Source organism: Gossypium hirsutum, chromosome D12 (genome assembly GCF_007990345.1).
Source record: "Gossypium hirsutum isolate 1008001.06 chromosome D12, Gossypium_hirsutum_v2.1, whole genome shotgun sequence".
NCBI lineage: Eukaryota > Viridiplantae > Streptophyta > Magnoliopsida > Malvales > Malvaceae > Gossypium > Gossypium hirsutum.
This window is the reverse complement of record NC_053448.1, coordinates 3,182,837-3,198,571: the sequence shown is the minus strand read 5'-3', so window position 1 is coordinate 3,198,571 and position 15,735 is coordinate 3,182,837. Positions and strand designations below refer to the sequence as shown.

At 30.8% G+C, this 15,735-nt stretch overlaps 1 protein-coding gene across 1 annotated transcript; it reads right to left on the bottom strand.

The window, feature by feature from the left end:
* Positions 1–10,823: 10,823 nt before the first annotated feature.
* LOC107953398 (LAG1 longevity assurance homolog 2) lies at positions 10,824–15,471 on the bottom strand. The gene is made up of 6 exons (XM_016888705.2): positions 15,092–15,471; positions 13,998–14,206; positions 13,108–13,263; positions 12,218–12,403; positions 11,952–12,130; positions 10,824–11,314 (listed from the first exon to the last, which is right to left on the bottom strand). The coding sequence occupies exons 1-6, from the start codon at positions 15,209–15,211 to the stop codon at positions 11,292–11,294; spliced, it is 873 nt and encodes a 290-aa protein (XP_016744194.2). The 5' UTR covers positions 15,212–15,471; the 3' UTR covers positions 10,824–11,291.
* Between the last annotated feature and the right edge of the window lie 264 nt (positions 15,472–15,735).

Genomic DNA, 15,735 nt, shown 5'->3' with positions numbered 1-15,735 from the left:
AGAGCAGAGAAGAGTTTTATACGGAGACCTGAGAGAGTGTCATGCCAGCTGGTAACACCGTCAAGACACGGCTTAGGGGAAGTAATCAGGTTTTGTCGGGCACGTGGGTATTGAAGTGGCAGATAACGTCATTTCTGACATAAGAAATATTAAAGACAAAAAGTGGAGAGTGACGTAACAAAGCGACAAAGACCCTGTCGACCAATGGGTAGTGATGAAAACTTGGCAGTTAGTGGTTATTGCCGTTTCTTTCTTTCATCTTACTTTCCATTTTCCTTTCATTTTTCATTTTTGGTAAGGGAAACCTTTTCCATTTCCAGTTTCTTTTGCCTTTCAATTTCTGTTTGACCGACTAAGATATTCAACCTCAATTTAAATATGCATTGTGATTCTAATTATTTTATTCATAAACATTATTAAAATTTTATATTTTGATTGCCTTCACAAAATTAATAACCATCACATATTTTCTTGACATAATAATCAATTTACTCCTTCAATTATTTTATCCATTCTTAAATCTATCATAATTTAATGAATTTAACTTCCAACTTTACATATTCTGTCAATTTATTATTGATTCTTAAAATTTTAAATTGAAAAAATTTAAAAATAAAGAAATTATTCAAAACTTCATTCTTTTGATAAAATGCATAAGACTTTATATAAAAAAGTACATACAAAATTATAAAACTTAAATAATTATTATATATAAATGTTTGGATAATCTTGATCTACAAAATTTAAGAAAAGAAAAATAAACTAAATGATCCATTTGTATTAGATATTATAATTATTTAACTGTACCTTTTTACTTACTTAATATTTAGATACCACTGTGTATTAATTTACTAAATTACTAAAAATGTTAATAAATTTATCATAAAATTTTATAAATTCTATAAAAGAAATCAAATTTAAAAAAGAAAAACTTTGGAAAATTTTAGGAGTAGACACAAAGTTATCCTATTTTTAAACATTAATTATAGGCTTAAACAATAAAATGGAATCTAAATTATATTAGTTTTCCCAAATTGGTACCTAATTTTATTTTATTTTATTGTCAAAACTAGTATCTAAACTATTAAATTGTTATCCATTCTACCCCAACTGTTAGTCCCTTTAGAAAAAGAAATTCAGCAATCATAACTTGTCATGTAGACCTCTATTTATTTTACCTATTTTCTTATGTTTTCTTTCCTTCAAACAATTTTTACCATATTTTATTACATTTTCTCATCAACCAAACACTAAAAAAAATCATTTGCTTCCTTATACAAAGCTCCACCATTTTATTATCTTCAAGCTTCAACTGTTTCTACCATCTTCAAGCTTCTAGTCTTTTTCTTTCTTCACTCAATTCTATCCTTATACAATGATATGAAAAACCCAAAATTCTTTTCAAGATTTCACTACCTTCATCTTCTGTTGTGCCCTGCTAATGGTGTCTGCAAAACGGCTTTTCAGCATTATAGCACACCCAACCTAGTTTGAATTACCCGCATCTGTTGCAAGATTTCAAAGCAAAAAAAAAACCCCAAAAAAATTAGCCCCTACAAATTAGCCTTGTTCGAATTAGCCCCTGCGAATCATCTTGTAGAACTACCGCCTCTGGTCCTAGTTGAAAACCCAAAAAATTTTTTGAGTGGGTTTGTCGATAAATCGATGTTTTGCTCACCCTGATTTACATCCTAACGTTGTTGTTAACTATTATTTTTTCTAATGGTAAAAATTTTATATAATAGCTTAAGTAACTTGCTGGGATTTAGATAGTTAAAATTTGTAAGTTTTCCATATCATTGTATAAGGAAAGAATTGGGTGAAGAAAAAAGAAGTTTAAAAGCTTGAAGACAATAGAAGCAGCTGAAGCTTGAAAATGATAAAATTGTGGAAGCTTTGTAAAAAGAAGCAAACAAACTTTTTTTGGGTGTTTGGTGGATGAGAAAATAAGAAAATCTGGTAAAAATTGTTTGATGAGAATAAAATATAAGAAAATGGGTAAAATAAATAGAGGTTTACATGGCAAGTTATGATTGGTTATTTTTTGTTTCTAATGGGACTAACAGTTGGGGTAAAATGGGTAACGGTTTAATAGTTTAGTACCAGTTCTAACCAAATAAAAGTTTAGGTACCAATTTGGGAAATTAGTATAGTGTAGGTACCATTTGTTGTTTAAGCCTTAATTATAAGATCAAAATAAAAATTTTAAAAACCCAAAAAGATTGAAATGAAATTTTATAAAATCTTGAGAGCCAAAGGCCCTTTTCCAAATTCGCCCCTACCCAATAGACCTATACAAGAGCTAGATAGTCTCCTTGACTTAATAGGTCAGACTCGTTTAAGGATAAACTTAAATAAAAAATTTTACATTTTATGTCGGTTTAATTTCAATTTCAATAATAAAAAATATTTTAAATTAAAATTTAATTATAAAAATATATAAAATAACAACTAAAAAAATACCTATTTTAATAGTAAAACAAACTTTTAAAACGGATTGAAGCAAGTCAAAAATAAATCTGAAATTGAAGAAACAAACAAAGACCAAGTAGTCCCCCTTCCTCTGATTCGTTGGACTAAGTCTACTCAATAAATAAATAAATAAATATAACAAGGATGTTAGTTTGAGTTTGACCAGTTGGATTTTATAGATAAAATTCTAGAACCTCTTTTCTTCTAGATAAGTCTAACTAACTAACAACAAATGTTGGGTGGCTCACTTTAACTACGCTCTCAAATTAAATTATATATTTTTAAAATAATAAAAATATTATTTTATTATTTTATTTATTTTTATTTTTATAATTTTTAAATAATTAAATTAAATTTTTATATTTTTTTGAGAGTTAAAAAGCATAATTTTATTATTATTAATATAAAATTTTATAAATTATAATAAGTTTAAATAATAATAAAAAATTCTATTCTAAGGAGGCTGGCCCTGCCAACTTCTCCTTAACTTCGCCACTGACTAAAATCATACAACACTCAAAAATAACTAAAACGCAACACAAAATATAATCTTATTCTACAAGTCATTTCAACATCAAATGTCTGTTTCAAAATTTAAGGTGAACTATAAAATATTCACCCAATTATTAGTGTATTTTTATTTTGTTCACTTAAGTTTAAAAGCTTTTATTTTAGTTATTAATTTTATCAAAATTTTATATTTTGGTCACTTTTTCATTAAAATACATCCAAAATATAAATAAATAAATAAATACTCATTTTTCTCTTTTTTTGACATGAAATTTATTTATTAAAACAATATTTTTATAAATTAAATAAAAAACCCACAAAACTTAAATCAAATTCAAACTTTTCCTTCTTTTTTAGTTTATTTTATAAATAATAAATTTTATTATACGTTTGACCTTAGTCAATTTTTCCAAATATTGGCTCCACCTTCACTCACAACCATCAACACTAATAAACTTTACTCTTCGATTTCTACATCCTCCATCATCGTGCCATTGAATTAGGATTTGATTATGGAGCTTTCAACATAGCCTTCCACCTACCGGGGGGGGATCTCGGGGTCTCCAAGACCTTATACTCACCTAGATATCTCCAAACATGCTCTCCTTTAAACTCAACCTTAAATGCAACAAACTTGTTCCGGTAGAGGTGAGCGTTCGATCGAATCGAGTAAAGAATTTTTGAGTTAATCAAGTTGATAAGTCCTATTTTATCATCCTAACTTGATTTAAAAATTTCCTAAATCGAGTCGAGTGAAATTAAATTCGAGTTGAGCCGAGTCGAATAAATTTTTTCGAGTTAAATTAAAAGAAATTAAATCAACCATATTGAAATCTTGTTGACAATATGACTAAATTCTAAGTTCAAGAACAAAATAAGAGGAAAGCAACATAATTAGTATGATAACTTGGTCTGATAATTTACGTGTTTAAGGCCTTCAATTTATCATTTTGATTTTTTTTAAAAATTATAATTTAATATTTATATAATTTTAGCATTTTCAATAGTTTTTATTTTTTTAAATATATATTATAAAATCTTGAAAAAATATTTTATAAAAAATTATTATTTTTTAAATATTATTTTTAATTATTTTTGTATGTTTTAGAGAGTGGCCAAATTGCATATTTTTTAAAACTATCAGGGACCAAAGGGGGTATTTACATCAATTTATTATTTGCTCAAACTAGAGGTGCTCATGGCCGGGCCGGGTTCTGGCCGGGCTCAACTAAAAATTCAGGCCCATTTACTTGGCCCAGCCCCGACCTGTCCCAAAAAATGGGCCTGAAATTTTGTCCAAGCACGACCTGGATAAAAATGCTAAAACTCGAGCCTGACCCGTCCTGCCTGTATTAATTATTTATATTATTTTTATATTATTTTTAAACATATATAATACATCAAAAATACTAAAAACATCAAAATAAATATTTCCCAGCAAATTGAAAATAAATTTTAAAAAATATGTAGACTTAAATAACACTAAGATAAATGCAACTTAACAAGCAAATGCCTCTAAAATAATAACAAAATTAACAAATGCCTTTAAAATAATAACAAAATTAATAATAAAATAAGTTTTATACAATATACAAACAATAACAATAAAATAATAGTAACATAATAGTAAAACAGTAGCAAAATAACAAGAAAATAACATGCAAAAACAAAAAAAACAGGTTTTTTTTTATCTTTTAGTGAATTCGAGCCGGCCCGGGCTAAAAATGCCTTACCTGAGGCCCAGCCCGTTTTTTAAACGGGCCTTTTTTTGTCCAAACCCATTTTTCGAGCCTATATTTTTGCCCAAATCCTCCCACATTTCGAGTGGGCCTTCGGGCCGGGCCGGTGTGGCCCAATCCATGATTAGGCCTTGCTCAAACTAGAAAACCAAATTACTTATTCAAGTTGATTTAAAAACTTAATATCTCGAAGTTTGAAAAAAAATTAGATTTTTTCGAACCGAATCGAGTTTTGCTCACCTTTATGTTCTAAGCAGCAATCTAAAGGCATCGACTCTCACTCTTTTCAACCTTGGGTTATAGCCTTTGACCCAACTTAAACATAGGGGTTGCTAATATTGAAAAAAGGAAAACGTTGAATCTATGTAAGTCTTCTTCGGCTTTTCCCTTTAAATTGTTTTATTTATAAGATTATTATTTTAATAAATAAATTTCATGTTAGAAAATGAGAAAAAAATATATTTTTATTTATTTATAAATAGTTTTATAATTTTGTATGTAATTTTTTATAAAACCTACATATAAATTTTCATTTTTATATATATATATATAAAAGAGTCTGAAATAAAACAAAACTAACTTCTAATTACACATTCACCACAAGCATCAATTGTGTGGCGGTTCCTCCAAAACATACGCACCCAAGGTCGAGTTTTGCGCCAAATTTGTTAGATGGTCTGCACAACGGTTCCCCTCTCCAAAGATATGTCGAACTTCATTCACCCAACCTTCAGCGATCAAAGCCAGATAGTCACACACCAATGACCGGTGTAGTAAAGGGGTGATTGAATTCCACATGTCTAGAAAGCAGATGGATCACTGTGTACACAAATTTCAAGTCATTGGAAAATTGGAGTAAAATTTATTGATAAGTTTGAAAAGAAAGTTACAGTCACCGGAATATTTTTAATACAAAGGAAATTTCTTTATTTCTTCTCTTTAATTTGAGTATGGATCTAATAATTATTTAACTTGATTTTGGATGGAGGTGAATTGTTTTAAGGGTTTTGTTGGCTTGCTCTTGAAACGGATTTGGACCTTGGATCGAATGGTGGTTTTATTCAAAAATGACTTTTAACTTCTTCTCCACTATTAAACTAAATCAGAAAGCGATTTTTCTCCAAAATGATGACCATCAGTTACTTGAATAAAAGAGAGTTCTAGTAGAATTAATCTGCTTCATTTGATTGTTTTACAAGAATTTAAGTTTTTTTATTAATTATTTCCTATTAATTTAATTAATTAGAGATAAAATAATCAATACATATTATCACTTAATTATTTTATTTTTTAATTAGTGATTATATAAATTTTTATTATTTATCCCTTAATTAATTTAAATTAATTAGAGAAAAATAGTTATGACAATATATGATATCATCATTTTTACCCATGATAAATTTTACTTTGTTTACAGTAACTTCAACTTGACAAGTGCCATTTTTTTCATCTACAAATACCAGCTTTTTTATAAGAATAACTTGAAATTTTTGGTTAATTATAAAAATGACCCACTTTTTATTATATATGTAAATGACTTGAAATGAATAGTGAAAGTTGGTGGCGCCAAAGAGATTGGTACCACCCACTTGACACGTCTACCAATCATTGGCTGTTAGGATTAAAGAATCAATTTTTTGGGTGGAGCCAACATATTTGGTACCACCTGTAGAAATACCAGCCTAATACCAGTATTTTTGAATATTTCAAGGGCCAAAAAATAAATAATAGTGGTGGAGCCATAGAGAAGGTCGCCACCACTTTAATATGTCATACTTTTATTTATTTATTTATTAAATTAAAATTAGTATTTTATTTGGGCTTGTATAAATACCAACCTAATATCAATATTTTTGAATATTTCAAGGGCCAAAAAAATAAATAATAGTAGTGGAGCCATAGAGAATGATGCCACCACTTTAATATGTCATACTTATTTAATTATAATGATTGAATTTTTTAATTTAAAACTAAAACTAGTATTTTATTTGGGACGCCATAAAGAATGACACCACCACCTTAGACTTTTTTAAAAAAAAATTTAAAACTAAAACTATTATTTTATTTGGTGGAGCTATAGAGAATGGCACCACCACTTTTAATATACCAGACTTTTTTTCAACAGATTTTTTAAACCATTTTTTAATAATAAAATATTTTTATTTTAGTGGAGTCATTCACTTTGACGTGACCACTTTGGTGGTGCCATTGAGAATGGCGTGACCACCATAAAAATTAATTTTTTATTTTTATTTTGGTGGAGCCATTCTCTTTGGCGTGACCACTTTGGTGGTGCCATTGAGAATGGTGTGACCACCATAAAAATGATTTTTATTTTATTTTGGTGGAACCATTCTCTTTAGCATGACCACCTTGGTGATGCTACATAAATAGATTTTTCTTGACATTCTTATAACAATTGAATTGGAAAAGAAGAACAGAGAGACTGTTGTGTTTAATAAGAGGGCTCATAAATTGTGGTGAAGATTAATAACTCAATGTTTTTAGTGTGCGTTCTTTTTTATGGTGAAATTGTATAAGGTGATGTTGGTTGTGTATTTCAAGGTCGGTAGAGAGTAGGGTTGCGATTCAATAAAATTGTGAAACTAAAAGAAATGAAAAGAAAGATCAGTGCAAAAATAGCTATCCGTTGTGGAAGGGCGATGTCCAGATTATTTTACAAGTTTCCAATCTCTACAGATCCGTTGAAATTTAGGGAGATGCAACTGTTAGATGATAATGACTTGGGCACTATGATGGAAATATGGTGGTTGATTGGGAATGAGAACCCCCAACTAGTTGAGTTATTTGCCGAGTTAGCCGATTTAGGTCCCGTTGAGAATGTCAGCCCAATATGTCAACATTACGGGTTTGACTTTAATCTTAATATCGGATGGACAAATCAGTCAGATTGTGGAGGGACATCGTAAATGCCTAAAAATCCAAATTATGGTGGGAGTTCGTATAACAACCATGTCTCAATTCCTCGTCTACAATTAAATCTAGAGGTGATAGGCATTGATGCAAACGTCGAAGAAAGGTCCGATAATTATGAAAATTCTAATCACGACGTTGAAGATTTTAGTAACGTTGATCTTGATGAGATTTCGGACGATATCGACAATAAAGGCTCGGAGGAGGTTGAAGATGTTCACACCCCTTCTTTTGGGAACCTGAGTCATGACATTATTTTATGGAATGACCTTAGGGCCCACATGTTGAACGTAGATCCAGATGTAGTGCACGCACCCAAGTACGTCGATATAGTACCTGCTCACAGACTAGTGTCAAATTCGCAATGGGAAAAGTTGTTCGTTGGGCAACGATTTGAGAATAAGGCGAACTGCGTGATTGCCATCAAATAGTACACATAAAGGTGTCAATTGATTATAAGGTCGCAAATTCTACACCGACATTATATGTTGGGAAATGTTGAAGGGCTAACGAAAGGTGTGGCTGGCGGGTTCGAGCTGCATTTATACAGAGGACTCAACCGTTGTAAATACGAAAATTAGAAGGGCGTCATACATGCACCGTCGCAAGTATGATGCAAGACCACCGAAAATTGGATGCCAAAAATATTTGCAACTGCATCAAGCCACTGGTGAGAGATAGCCCAACCATTCCTGTATTAGTCCTAATTGTAGACATGTAAGCCCAATTCCAATATAGAATGTCGTACAGGAAAGCATGGTGGGTGAAACAAATGACCATGGAGCAGTTGTACAATGACTAGGATGAGTCGTACAATGAACTTTTGGGGTGGATTTCAACGATGCTAGAGTACGTGCCAGGAACTATCGTGGATTTGTAGACGTTGCCTTATAAAGGCTCGAATGGGGAACTAGAACCAAGGAAAAGAGTTTTTCATTGATTGTTTTGTACATTCGATCAATGTGTTTGGGTCTTCTCCCACTTGTGGAAAGATTTAGTCAACTTTTGAAGCATTAAGATGATTGAAGATTAAGTGTTGATGGGTTCAAATCGACATTAGATTTTAGAAGAAAGTGAAGTTAAAGTGCCTTTCACGAAGGTTGAGACGTTACAGCCCTTATGTCCCTTTTGGTATATTTGAGTTGTGAACTTCTAGGTTATTTGTGGGAACCTTCTTGACGTTTTTTGGGTCCAAGCTATAAAATAAGTCCAATTAGAGTTTTCAATTCCATTCGGAATAGTATATTATAGGCCTAATTTGGAGTTTTATAGATCATGATATGGCCAAAATACTAAAGTAGTATAAGTTGGAAGTCAAATCCACAAAAATTGCAATCGAACTAGAACGAGGATGAAGTTGATGTTAGAAAAAATCTGATTTGAAAACGGTTTTTTTACAAAACGAAAAATTAAAATTTTGAAAACTAACATGGTTTGTAATATTTATAGTAATAAACCTTGAACAGAAATCATACATGTGTTTTCGAATAAGCGGGTCCTTAATATTTTCTGACTTTCAACCAAACGATCTTCTCCGCTATTCTCGTATCACGAGCTATTTCAAGTGTGGGCTCGAACCAATCGAATTAAAACAAAAGGCTAGAAAAAAGTTTTCTCTACTTTTTGGGTGAAAACAAAAATTCTCTCTTCAAAACAGAAACTTACAGAATTGTTTTTTCGAAAATATATATATAATAATTGAGAATAAATTCTCTCTATTTTCGACAGAGTAACAATATCTTCAAATTGTGTAAATAGCTCTACCGGTGCCATCTATTTATAAGGAGATAAGGTAGAACCATTATTGAATTGTAGAAGTTTATTTCAAATAAAAAAACAGTTTCATAGTCCAACTAGGAGAGGGAGAGGGTCTAATAGGGTGTGTTTCCTCTCATATGTATTTGATGGAGATTCGTGCCTCTCATTGCATTGTGCCCAATTATATGTATTTTTTAGACTTCTAACCCAACACTTTATAATTTAATCCAACCCAATACATATTTTTCTATTTTTCAAAATAAATATTATTTTCCAACTAAATAATTTTCTCATATAAATTTTACCCCCAATAAAATTATGACGATTTTACCTCTAGTAAAATTTCCAAAAAAATATATTCCATATTTCTCAACTCAACTTATTCACTATGACCAAATAATTTTACCTATAGTATGTAGCATCATTCCAATACAATGGGAATTCATAGCTAGTTAAAGGGTAAATGATATCCTTTTATCGTCATTACATGATAGATGAAAAGTAAACATGGTCATGGATCATATATCTTTGTGATAAATTGTTTAATTACTATTTGATAGTAATTGACTTTTCGTGATGGAAGATGTAATGGTTATCGTGAGATAAAATAACATAATATTGAGAGAAAATATTTATCTTAAAGAGCTTAAGGATATCATATGAGGGTTACATACTTATAACAAGGTCATTGAACGAGCACTTTATAAGTACCTTTCGTAATGATATATAATAAGGAAGAGTTCAGTCACAATACTTTAGTGGAATAACTTCATGACTAAATAATATTATAATTAATAATATTATAATTATTTAAGCCCTAATTGCATATGTTTAATCGGTCCTTCCACTAGCTCGAGATAACCAGAAACAATTTGCATGTAAAACCAACAAGTACGAAATGAATGAATACGATAAACTAAGAGAAATAGATCGCATGTATCACCATCCACAATGAATGCATTTTCTCCCTAAGCACAAAAGATGAGTTGAAAATTAATCTAAGTTCTTCAAATCATTAAATAATTAATTATGATTAAATAATTGAAATTCAAAAATAGAATTAGATTAATTAAGTCATTATAAATTTGTTGAATAAAGAAATTAAATATATTTCTCATAGATTTTATAACGGTTAAATTGTTATGAATTTAATAAAATTAGAATTGGATTGAAAAAATTATTTAATTAAATAATTAATTGATTAAATAAATAATATTTTGGCTAGTAAAAAATAAATATCAGGTTAGATAAATTATAAGTATTGGATAAAAGTCTAAATAACACAATAATTGACCCGATACATAAAAAGTCTACACTTGAGATAATTCGTGTTACTAGAATAGTAGAGAAAGTCATTCAATAAAAAGTCGGGATCAACTTAAGTCTGCATTCTACAAAACACATGTATAGTTTCAGTTAAACTTATGGATTTAAAAAAACTTTAAAATTTTTGCTGTTTTCTTAATTGGTTTTTCCAAAAAATATAACCTTCCATATGCATGGAAAAATCTGGAATATACTTGCGTCGGACATCTACTTGTATCTAGCACCAATATCAAAGTCCGAGTAACATAAACTTCAATTTTTGTGATAAGTTAGACTAGGATGAAAATGAATAGCAAAAGAAATGCACTATCTAATGCCATTCAATTCCATTTTACAAATTGGAATGAATATTTAGATAACCAAGAATAGAAATCAAGACATATATGATTCATCATCCATCCTACTTCCCTCATTTGTACCAGGGATATGAATCCAGCAAAACTTGAAATCAACAGTAATTACCAATTGAGTGCAGAAACAAACCTACAACAACAAATCTCCTCCTCGCTTAACATCGCCACCATCAACAAATTTTTTTATGACATGTTCAGTTTAGTCACCATCATCCTCAGAATCTGCATTCAAACAAATAGAAGCAGGTCAATACCCAGGATTCTAATTTTTATATTATTTACTTATTTCTACATGCCTAAACATTTTAAGACTAATAAAAAAAGTTTTTCTTGCTTTACTGGTCTGACATCAACTCTACATCTTTGGGTGGACAAGTTGACAAGAACGGACGCAAAATCAAGTGATCAAACTATTGTATGCATGATATTAATAATTCTCTTATCATAATGAACAAGAAATTAAACCACGTTTCTTGAGCTTGAAATTAGAGGGGAACTAACAATTAGTCTTTCTTGTTTTCTTATTTATCAAAACATAAACGATGTGACCACATGCATCTAGTAAAGTAGGAGTACTTTCGAAAATCAATATTCAATTTTATGGAGTACCAAATCATCAATATTTCTTTGCTCAAAACTCTATCTCGTCACTGAGAGTTTTGAATTCCAACACTTTCATGCATCTGCCCTGCACTTCTCCATTTCCTACTATGACTTATGTTTAGGGGAGAGATGCTTTACCAAATTTCGATGATAAATGAAAGCGGGAAAGAGATGCTTTTAAAATTTTTGAGAAAAAAAGAAGATAAAGATGCAGAAAATCTCTTAATGTTAAAAACAAGAGATAAGAGATGCTTACCGGATCTAATGTCTTCGCCAACTTTTCCTCTATTTTGCCATTGTCTCATTATCATTGAGCATATGAGAACCCACCAGTAGACATGGAACACAAGTAGCATGAACAACATAGTATTCAAAAAGTAGTACAGGAATTTGGAATAGGACTCTGAAAGACTTAAGCACTCCATAACATCATAGCTGTTAGGCCAACCACAAAAGTAGACAAGTGATTAGCCACTCTGCAAATCATGTAGTGAAGCCAAGTTATTTACCATAAGTGCAAACCTTGAACTCTTGATGACCCAAAATGGAAAGATTATTATACGTAGCACAAGCCAAGAGATGGCAAATAATCCGAAGCATGCACTAGCACCATGTTCCCTTTCAGAATATTTGAAAACTTTAGCTGCTTCCAAAAACACATCACTTGCATCATGTAGGGCAAGGATAATTGAACCAATGCGGAAAAAGCTGTAAACAAACAAATTATAATATTCTTCACACCTGGATATCTAAAAGTTCATGTAATTGATCAAACCAACTATTATAAGGAAAATGTTTAAAATTCTCTAAGGCTATGTTCTTCCCTCACAAGAGTTATTCCCTCAATTATGATGTAAACATCATAGCTAATAACGTTATAAATCAAGAAAGCAATACCAACAGAGTGAAAAAAATTTCACCCTCGGATGATGAAAAAATTAACATATCTCAGGACAACTTTGAAAGAAGGCATAAGCTATCTTCTTAGAAAATCCGATAGCAAAACTTCTAGGTTACCTTTCATCAAAAACTACGAATGATACAATGGACAACAATATGCTACAACTTTTAAAACCATGTGAGTAAAAATTAACATAAGGGGCCTGTAGCTAATGGAGGCTTGCTGAAAGTAAACTCAAAGTAGCACATTGAAGTAAGGAATACCATATATGTGTATAGAAAGCAAACGAATTTTAGACCATACTTATAGACGAAAATTTTCAAGAATGGAAATATAAACAACACACAAGGAATGCTAAAAACGATTTACAATCTAGAGATAAATGGTCCAATGATGAGATACCAGAAGATGCCAAGAAGTAAGCAATAATGATTACCACAAGAATATTTGCCTCTTTTTGTACAGCAATAACAGGGAATTTGGTGCCCTTCCACAGAAAAGGGTAAGTTACCTTGTAACATATGAGTATCCAATCAGGATAGAAGTAATTATATGATGAGACATCATCACAGAAAAATCCTTCCTTCGAGTCTCCCAAGTAAGGAGTGCGAAAATGCTATAGATGTAGAACCCACATTGGCACATGTAGAAAAGGCTTAAGGAAAGCCTGGGGTAAAAAAAAAGAGAGGGAAGAAGTTAAATTTCAACTAAGGTGTTGGTAAGTATAACAAGCCCTAGTCCTCCTGCAATGCTGGACCAACAATTAAAGAAAATGGGAAATTTAAAGAGAACAAAACAAAACATATGTTGTTGGGGTATGCATCAAGGGAAAAACACATAATAAAATTCTGATAAAACAAATTCATTCATTTAAAGTAGACAATATCCCATAAGAAACTATTTTCCATCAAGATGTTGTCTCGCATGATAATTCAGAGATAAGATGATACATTCACTTGAAAGAGGACAATGAGGGCACTTATACCAACTCCAATGCAAAATAAAAGATCAAATCAAAGCACAATATAACAAGTGAACAAACTTGTTTACAGATGACAACTACAAGTTGAACATAGGCTTATCTGCTAGTAGTGAAGGCTAAAGAATAGTATATCAGATGGAAGGTCAAGCGAACTAAACAGAAACAAAAACTAAATAAATGAAAAAAAATAGATTCGGCCATTATCTTTTACAGTAATTATAAACAAGATAAGAGCCTTTCGTGCAGTTTCAATTTAGAGATCAGAAACATAGAGCATTGGCACTGAAGAGGAACTAAAAGTTTATGGCAAAGACGCTTATAAACTGGTAAAGAGGTAAAAAAGACTGCATGCTAGCACAAGAAATGAGATTGTAAAAAACAACAGTTGGATAAAAGTATAGGAATTATAGGTTACTCACTTCAACTCTTGGTTTGGCCAATCCTTGAAGTACCCTTTTGAGTCTCCAAACCATGGCTCGTAGTAGGTGATTTTGAGGACCCATGTTTCAACAGTAGCAAAGTAAGTAAGCTTCCACATAGATTCTGAGCATTTTGTAATTTTTACCTGTGTAGCCTCATTCATCCTCAAAGGAGCAGATCCATTACTCAATAACCAGACGGATAACCTCTAAAGGAACGTCAATAAAATTTAAAATGTATTAACAAAATATGAAGTGTTTTGCATATACCCAGTTTATATATTTTGCAGTAGCACTTGAATGTAATAGTACATATGAAATGAAACCATCAAAAGAAGAAATTTCATCGACAATAACCGACGCTTTCTTTTACATTTCCAAGCACGAATTTCAAAAAGCTGCACATCATTTCTAATGAAGGTAGAAGTTTCAAATATTAAGATTACAATCAACATAACACAGATGCATGATTATTGGCTATTACGTAATAAAAGCTTGTTCCAGGCTTCCATTCGCTACACTTGCCACTTCGAATTGAAATGCCTTTGCAGCTTCACATGAAAAGCAAAACCACTTTCAAGCAATTCATCTAGAAAATACTTGAAGCAACATAATGCTCATCGATGACCCAAAATTCAGTTTTTTACAAACTAGCAAAAGCAAGAAGAATTCAATAGCATTTGATGTCACTATCCCTTGGTACAAATCTAAAACCCAGTCCAAGATTCGAAGCTGCTCATTTTTTTCTTACCATGTACATTTGCAAGATTTTATATATAAAGAAAAAAAAATAGAAATTGCTTCAGAAAAGGAATCGGAGTATAGGTGAAGCTGGTACAATTTTGGTTTTGCTCGTCCTCATCTCAAACAATTATGAGCTCTGTTTTTATTTGTGTGTGTGTGAATATGATGAATTTCTTTTGAACTACACAATGTCCTATTCTATGGTAAGCTTAATACACGCCAAACAATAATACTAACAAAAGAAGAAGAAAAAAATGTCAAACGAAATGTTATAAAATTAAAAAAGCAAATCGATACAATGAAAATACGTTAGGAATCAAAATTGGATGAAGAGTAAAAAAAGGTCTTACGCGGAAAATGAATTTGTCAAGCAAGAACCTGGCGACAGGGAAACTGAGGGCGAAGTAAAGTGCCACGAGAAAATGCAAAGCGTCAGGCCTGGCATTGCTGCTCCAAATATATGACTCCATTGAACACCAGCTTCAAAGAGAAAGCATCTATCAAAACCTCACAATTCGATCCTTTTTACAAAATTCCAATGCATTGAGGTTCCATCCGAGAAGAATAACAAAGATTTTCTTTTCTGGCCCTAATTTTTACCTAATAAATAAAATAACAACAACAATATATATATATATATATTTCCTCAAAATAAATACTATACATTAGATGGCTCACATCTATCAACACCATTATTTTACAAAATAACAAATTCTTTGTAGAGATTTCAACCTAATATCTATAACCTTTAATATTTCAATCAAAACATTTTTTCTAATGTCAATCTTTTATACATAAATTTTATTCCCCACATTATGAATGTATCATAATGTAATAATATAATAAATGTTTGATAGATGTTGGTGGCAAGTTAAGTAACAGAAACCCAACCATTAAATTAACAAAAAAAAAACCCTTATATTTTGTAAATTCTTATCTATATTAATATGGTATCATAAATTAAGCGACAGTACATTTTTCATTAAACGAGTAA